This window comes from Channa argus, chromosome 18 (genome assembly GCF_033026475.1).
Source record: "Channa argus isolate prfri chromosome 18, Channa argus male v1.0, whole genome shotgun sequence".
NCBI classification, from domain to species: domain Eukaryota; kingdom Metazoa; phylum Chordata; class Actinopteri; order Anabantiformes; family Channidae; genus Channa; species Channa argus.
The window spans coordinates 8,221,329-8,230,126 of NC_090214.1; the positions used below are offsets into that span (position 1 = coordinate 8,221,329).

General features: G+C 38.3%; 1 protein-coding gene and 1 pseudogene across 1 annotated transcript; both read left to right on the top strand.

Annotated features, from left to right (window-relative positions):
- Positions 1-386: 386 nt before the first annotated feature.
- On the top strand, positions 387-3,525 carry LOC137103992 (transcription factor 7-like 2). Its single transcript, XM_067484779.1, has 8 exons — positions 387-710; positions 1,746-1,826; positions 2,201-2,268; positions 2,391-2,468; positions 2,651-2,813; positions 2,935-3,042; positions 3,182-3,230; positions 3,439-3,525. Coding segments are annotated over exons 1-8 (849 nt in total). The 5' UTR covers positions 387-410; the 3' UTR covers positions 3,441-3,525.
- Positions 3,526-6,611: 3,086 nt separating this feature from the next.
- On the top strand, positions 6,612-8,798 carry LOC137104030 (nucleolar protein 14-like; annotated as a pseudogene).

An 8,798-nucleotide genomic window follows, 5' to 3' on the forward strand; every position in this document is an offset into this window, starting at 1 on the left:
AAGACTTTATTGATCCCACAATGGGGAAATTCAACAAAAGCCCTTAGAGTCTGCCTGTGTCACTAAATGGCAAACAGGTGTTGAGTGGTGTTTGTAAAGGGAATATTATTAGAAATATAAACAAATTACAAGTGGTTTGGACTATTGCATTTCTGACTCTGAAGGTGTTTAATAAGATTCACACTGCATAGCCTACTGTTACATCATGCTGAATAACAGCTTTTATTTGTGCATTATGTACATAAATACTGCACCTTTCTCTCCTTGACTAAATTAAAAAAAATGTAGTTTACATTTGTTGATTGTATGCCTGATGTCCTTCCCTATAAGTGTTTATACAACAGTTTCTTATACATATTATTTACACAGGAGCTCATTAAAGACTAACTGCTAACTGACCAACATTGACAATGGACGTCAGAGCAGTTTTCCATAGTCTCATAAAGCAGATGGAGTGGGGAGAAGTACTAAACACTCTCCAGGCTGTGGTAGAAGATGCATTAGGCCTATCCTCCAACTGTTCATCTTTACCTCCACCTGCTCCTGCACACCCTACTGAGCTGGGATATGACATCTACCCTCAGCCAGTAGCTGAAGTGCATCACCATCTTAATGCTCCCTACAGCTTTCAGCAGCCAGTGACGGCTGCTGAAAGCATCATGCAAGCAGGTCCCCTGTACTTCCAGGCAGATGTCCACAGCCAGGGACAGGTAAGATACTACGTAAATGTCAGGGATAAATACACTACAAATTCCACCAAACAAGACAGACATAAATGATGTGTTCTTAAGCCCAAAAGAAGAACAGCAAAGAGCTAATTTTAACTGTGTGTACTCTATTATCCCATGTGTTGCTAATAATGTAACGACTGTAGAGTGAGATTCTGTTGATCAGTGAAATGAATAACTGCCAGTTAGTCAGAACTTCACCGTTAGGAGTCGACGCCTGCACCGGAGCGGGCAAACTTACGCAAGCTGTTTTGAATGATGCAGTAATGACACTGAGCCGCCATTAGCGTTGTTTTCATTAAAAATATAATATGAAGGCTTCAAAATGCTTATTAGTTTTCTTTTTTTGTTTAACACAAACATAACCCGAGTTATGAAACATAATTGACGCAGTTTTAAAGTTTAAATGTCCGAAAAATGCGCGTCTCTTTACTTCCGTTTAAAAACCGGCCCGCAGTGCAAACAGCGCCATCTGGTGGTAAAAAGAAGTGACACTCCCTGGAAGTGTAAGTCCTGTGATGTTGCACTGTGCTTAGTTTCAAATAGGAACTGCTTTGAACAGTGGCACAAGTAAAGTGCTAGGATTGTTGTAAATAGTTTTGCGAAGGCTCGCCTGTGTTTTATATACATTTTTCACCTCTGGCATTGGATTTGTTGAACATAGTTTTTTCACTATACTGTTTGCACATTTGTTACAAACATAAAAACTGTTGAGTCTCAATTCTTTTGCTTTTTACAACAAAAAATTAACAAAATTTACTACTCGGATTTGTGTTTTTTGTTTAATTTCAGATTTATTGTGGAATTATTGTATAATATAATGACAAAATATCTGAAAAAAAATTAGTTGATGTTGTAATAAAAAAATGAATATGTAGCATTTCCACAAAAAACGGTTTAATGGTGAATTATTGAAGCAAATTGTAAAGTGGTAAAAACGTCCAAAAAGACCCTCAGATCACTAAGGGTTAACAACATAACAACTGGGGCTGGTTGACCTTCCCTCTTTCTTTACAGCACACCCTGTATCATTCGGCTGTGTATGACCACCCAGGGCCATCAACCGCTGCCTTTGACCCCGAAGCTTTTCGACACACAGTAAGACCCTGGTTTACCACACATACCGCGATCCACCTTCACTCTTTGTCTGTGGATGTGATTTAGTAAACAAAAGGCTTAATAATAGACAACCAAACATACATCTGTTCTATTCCTTCTAATTGAGAACCCTAGTAGAAAAATGACCATTTCAGACCCAGTAAATGTGATATAGACTTTTAGCTTAGATTCATGTATTTGTTAGAATAAATATATTCAACTAGGTTGTTTGCATCAGAATATTCTTGCTGCAGGATAAGCCACTGCATCTCATTGAATCTGTTAATATTACTTAAAAGACAGGGGGACCTTGTAGACAGGTGACACACAGGATGCAGCGTCTCTAATCACCTTTTCTGTGTTTGTGTCTCCAGTATAGCAATGCACTGGAGATCAGCTTTTTGGAAAGCACAGGCCAGAACCTTGTTCCCCTTCAAGTGATGTAAGTCACACAGCCCTAAATGTGATCGAATGCGCAAAGATATACTCAAATATGAAGTGCTTTTAGTGTCATTGCACTATGTGTGTTATCTAATGAATCTCTATTTGATTTGATTTATGCAGGAACGGAGAGGTGGTGTACATTAATACACTCAATCATCTTAGCTCTGCTTCACCTACTGTGTGCACCTCCATGTCAAAGTAAGTGAGCTCTGGTCAGTTTAGGTCAAAAATAAACTTTTCTGGCAAAGTGAGTATCATACAAGGCCATTCTTGGAATGGGTTATAATGTGCACCGCAGTATAGACACAGATGGATTTTTGCCACGTTTTGAATTACACACATTTACACAGTGTTGATGTGTGCTCTTACTCTGTTATCAGAAGAAGAAAACGAAAGTACGACAAGCCACAGGACGATGAAAAGCCTTATATCAAAAAGCCTCTGAACGCATTCATGTTGTTTATGAAGGAGCAGAGGCAAAATGTTGTGACTGAAATCAACCTCAGAGACAATGCAACAGTGAACACCATCCTGGGGCAAAGGGTAAGTGTGTGAGCTCTGTATGTTTGAGGCTTTTTTCAAAGTTACTCTCACTCGCAAATTTCACATCTTGACAGTAGATTTAGTTAATGTCCCTAAAACAAGTGTTATGGTCTGTCCACAGTGGGCATTACTGTCCAAGAAAGAGAAGGAAAAATTTTATGAGAAAGCTGAGGAGGAGAGGCAGCTACATGCCAGGCAACACCCTGGATGGTCATCTAGTAATAACTATGTATGTACACTCTGCCAACACACAGCTCACACACACGTTTCCATCCCTACATCAGATCAGAAAACACAATTGTTGCATATTGTCTCGTTTTAATCAGCTGGACTTAGATGTGAAGTTAAAATTGTTTTGTTTTGTGTAGGGCAAAAAGAGGAAGAGGCAAAGATGCAAGGCTGTGAGGACTGCTGAATGTAAGCAAATATTTCTGTGGATCACATGTAAAATGGGAGGAAAACTAAATGACATGTGACCACATCATGTTTGATTTATGACATTCAGTCACATTTAGTAGTATACAGTAAAATATGTGATACAACTGACCTGCAAAGCAAATAGCATTGATGTACAACTGAAGACTGAATCCTGGATTTTCTGTGTTTTTGTTTGTTTTCATTACAGGACCTGCATCTAAACCAGGGATGGAGGATTCAACATCACACACGGACATAGACACTGTACCTTTATTTTTTGTCAACCTGTAACCAGTAATTTCTGTTGTGTTTTTTAAATAACTTTTAACTGAATTGTATTAAGTTGATTTTTTTTAACTTTTTTTAATAAATGATGAAGCAGAATCATTTTACTACATACTTTTTTACTAAACCCAATCCACAAGATCCCTTTTCAAATTAACATGTAAACATTACAATCAGGTGGAACATGTGTTTATCCTTTATCCATAGATAATGAGACATGACATAAAAGAAAACCTTAACCTGCAGGTAGTGCTAAATGAAAATACATAAAACTGTCAAGGTCAATACAGCAAAAAGGTCTTTCTTTGCAATTAAGAAACCAAATGTGAACCCTGTGGTGGAACTGAGATTTCGGGATTCACAAATAGGAGTATGAATGTCTGCGCAAACTGTATCCATTTCTTCACTCTGACAAACAAACGTGCACCTCATGGTGGATTTAGAGGGACAGTGTAGTTTACAAAATGATCGAGATTCATTGTTTGGGGACAACAAACATCTGTACAATATTTGACAGCAAATGTATCTAATGGTTGACTAGGTACTACAGCAACGTATTGCTGCCACATGAGGAATTTATTTTTACTCTGTATCTCGTTATAATACGGAGCAAATACGTTGCCCTAATAGTTCATATTTTCCATAAAATGATTTGCTCGTGCATCTTCACACAGTGTTTTGGACTTGTCCATAAAACATCCATCTTCCTGTATAATCCGGGCCATTATTTTGAAGGATGATGCAGCACCTCTAGAGGCGCTGTCGGTCATTTGATACCGGAGGTTTCTGTTGTCCGCTTCATGTATTAAAACTTGACTTGATGCTCTGCACGCTGGAGTGGAAATTCACTAAAACAACGTGGACACAAAAATATTAAAGTGATATGACTTCATTTCCGCTTTGGCAGATAGTTATAGCCCCATGTTGTCTGTCACCTGAATTTAATAACTCATCTTGTTGACGCTGTTAAAAGGTAAACACTTCCGGAGTCGTATTGCATTAGTATGTTTACAAACTGACGACTCTTCATTGTAAAGTTACTTAGTTTGCTTTAACATACTCCCAACCTTTCCGTTTTGTAGTTGTTCTTATTAGGCCTGACACAGTTATTTGCTGCAGTCAGACACACACGTCAGTCTACACACGTCAGTCTTGACCTAAAATGCCTGAAAAGCTAAGCTAACTTTTAGCTAATGTAGGTCAAGAGTCAACGTTCAGTGTAACGTTACATCAGTACTTACAATTCTAACCGTAGGTTACAGTACCGGTATAATATATGAATAACTCCCACAAACTATTTGTACATATGACAATAGTGTGTGTTTGATATCAACACATACAATAGACAGTAATGAAACTTTTAAATATTTGCTGCTGTTTTCATTTTACAATACGATGAATTCAATATTTTAGATTTTTATTCAAAATGATCTTGGCCTGATCCAGATAACAATAAATAATATAAAATTATATTTGGCCCTGTTTCTAAAGAAAACATCATTATTTAATTAACTAGATTTATTTAACAAATATTTTTATAGTTTTTAGAAATGATCACATATTTCATGAATTAATAGGTACTGTCTAGCATCACACATCTGCATGTTGATAGTGTAAATACTTCCAGTTTTCCTATCATATCTTATCTCAAACGTAAAGACGATTGTGTAGTAGAATAAAAAGAAATTCACTGAATACACTAGATCCTGCAGGCTGATGAAGGCTGGAGAAGTGAAAAATGCAGCATAAAATCTTCTGCTGTTTTGGTTCTATCTGTGGAAACCATGGGTCACAACTCATCGTGCATTTAACACTATCTGAGCTGTTAAGCCTGGTGTTCACAGCGTCATGCTGGGAGAGGGATATTCAGCTACAATGATAAGAGCTTAGTGAGGATAGAGTGAACCAAATTAAGTTAAAGTTTTAACAAAAATAGAACTTGCAAACTTGACTAACTTTTACTTCTGTTTTATGACACACACACACATATATATAAATATACACAAGTTTTGATTGAACTCAACTCCTGTTAAAAATCTGTAGTTCTCTAATAAAGTATGTTTCGTATAATAGTGTCTGAGAGAGTGTACAGCAATCATGCAGTGCTGTTAATTTTATTCTGACCTGTAGAGAAAAGAAACTCTCCTGAAGGCATATCAACATAAGAAAAGTCCAGGAAATTCATTGACAGGTGGTTTGGCGAGTATGACACCAAGATGGCACCAGAAGAAAAAACTCTTAAGAGGTTTGCAATGGAGAGACAGGTCAGTGCAATAATTTTGTTTTACAATAGTTATATTGCACTGTATAAAGCACTGTAAAATATTAAATAATTTCCTCCATAAAAGTTCTGCATTTGTTCATATTACCATGTTCTTAAAATGTCATTTATTTTTATTTTTTCAGAAACATGGTGGCTTGCAGTACAGTTATATGATTCCCACCTTTGAGCAATATTTGATATTTCAAGTCATATTGCAATTACAAAGCTGAAACATAATCATAACAATTTTAGTTTTTCCCAACTAGGTGAGTTGACTGCTTCCCACTTTGGAGGATGAGGTGGTCTCCTCAGAAAAAAGCATCAGGGGAGCAGCAGCAGCAGCAGGAGGACGAAGGAAGCCAGAGGGCCAAGTCCAGACAGGAGCTCATTGAAGAGCTCATCCAGAAATCCAAGCAGGAGAAGGTGAGCAATAATTCAGTCAGCAAGATGTTTTGGGATGAAGGCTCAGCCCTCAGAGATGAACCCCCCCCCCCCCAGGATGATGGGGGATGAAGTTGGGTACAGTGCACCCGCTCAAGTCCACATATCTGCCACATACATCAGTGATGGCTATTTTCTGAGTAAGGATTACAAAAAGACCTTGGCTTATCAGGTAAGAGACAACATGTAATGTATGGTTTGTGTTTTTATCATTTGTTTTGCAATAGTTTCACTTCTTTCAGTATTGATGCTATTTGATGCACTATTTTTTGTCTAGGATGGAAAATTGACCAATGGAGTCTGAGGGAGATGGAAATGAAAATTCAGAAGAGGATGAGAGCCATGAAGATCAGGAATCAGAGGCATAGGAGGAAGATACAGACGATGAAGTTATGAGGAGGAGGAGGGAGATGGAGAGCGAACCAGGGAAGAAGAAGGTCACTCTGACTTTGACTTTGAGCAAGAAAGCGAGGATGAGGAGAAAACCTAAGGATAAACAGACCAGTGCTAAAGAGAAGAGTCTGAGCAAAGAGAAGGTGAAGGCCCAGCAAGATGCAGCCAAAGCTGAGGTCCCATACATTTATAATGGTAACTACATTCATATTTGTATTGGAAAAAAAGACTTTGCCTTTGCCTTGAGTTTCCTTGTGAGCTTCATGTAAATAAGACACTGTAGTTAAATAAGCATGCAGAGAGATGAGATGAGATATTCCGTTTTCCATCTCTCGAAGCTCCAGAGGGCTTCTGTGACTTCAAAGATTTGCTCCATGGTCAAACCCCTGACGACGAGCACCTCAGTGTGGCCAGAACACAGAAGTGCAACCCCCCCAGTTTGGGTATAGGCAATAAGCTCAAACTGCACATACAGTATAAAAGTGGTTGAAATTAAATGAGTGTGGTCAGTTTGTCTCTGTAAGCACTTTTAGGTTACATTTAGTGCTGTTTGAACTTGTAACATATCTCTTTGTGTCAGAAAGGGTTCGGTTTTCTGTTGTAGTATATTGGAGAACTGGCCAGCAGAAGTCCACCTGAACTCTGTTTGTCATAGACAAACTTATACCATGAGTTTATAAAGTGGCTTTTGTTTCAGATTAATCTCTGGATTTAAATATGTTGTCCCTAACCTAAGTTTTTCTTTGTTTCTTTCTGCAGAGAGTTGTATGCTCTGTGCCAGATGTTTCCGGAAGCAGCCAGTAGGTCTATGCAGAGCATCATAGGAGAGGCTGGTCATAGCATGAAGGAGGCGTTTGAGGTCAAAGGACATGCAAGGTTTCCAGCTCTAGACTCGATATGGATCGGTTACAGTAAACTTCATGTTCACCATTTTACTGCTCTTTTCACACAAATGCTTACTCGGACACTGCCTAGATTTTGTACTTGGAGCTGGTTTAGCTGAAGAGAAGCTGACAGGCCTGCTGTTTCCTACCTCTGACTTCCTGGACCCAGTCACAACTCCTGCGCTCCTATACATTGGCCAAGTTCTCACCAAGCTACAAACAGCAAAGAGTTTATGATTGGTAAGTAGAAGAAATTTTTCTCTGATGTTATTTTCATGTCCATGTTTGGTTTTCAGTACTATGATTTAATCTTGCTGTGTGTGTTTTCTCCCTGATTTGTGTCTCCTCATTGTCCAGTAAGATCATTGCAGGATGTAACATCAGGCTTAGTGCTGTGCTGTTTGGCAGTGGATTATGTCTCTTTGTCAAAGAGCTTCCTACCAGAGCTCATCAATTTCCTGGCTGGAACACTGCACCTGGCCGTGCAAGACAAAACATCCCTATGTAAATTATGTTTTAGGACGACGTACACCAAGGTACCACTGTGCCACAATGTACAAAGAATGTTGCATCAATGTTTTGATTGTAGAATTTGTAAGATAAAGCTGAACTGGCGGACTGTCACCTCCTTTTGCAGGCAACTCTGTGGTATAACCCTTTAGGCTATCAGGAAAGCACAGTGATCTGCTGATGGTGTCAGACTCAGACTACTGCAAAAGCCGGAGTAAGAAAAACGAAGTAGACGATATGAGCGGGGTTACATGGGTCACATTGTTATGTTGTTGTCGTATAGTTTTGTAATGTCAGGATTTTTCTGTTAAAAACAGATTTGAAAAAATTAATAGGTGTGTACACAGCCTTAATATATACCACTTTATATTCTTACACATTCATTTCTAAACCCACTACTAACTCCTCAGAATCTATGCATGTCTCATGTGAAGAAAATGGTGAATGTCAGCAGACACAGGACTGCTGTACTCTGTGCAGTGACGTTTAGTACAAGGTTTAAAAAGTTCGTTGGAAGAATGTATTCTGTTTAAAGAAATAGTTTCAAAGTTTTGGGAAATACTTGTATGTCTACTTGTTTTTCCTGAACTTTGGGAAGAGATGATGGATTCCACAATCATTTCTCTATGATAAACGAGAAGAGATTTGAAACTGGAAACCGGAGTATATGTTCGTCTTTTACTCCGGTACAAACAAATCTAAATATGATCACTCAAGCTCACTGAGGATTGTGTTGGATTTTGTTTAATATGGACAAAATGAAAGTCAAGAAATCGTCCTATAACTCTTTAA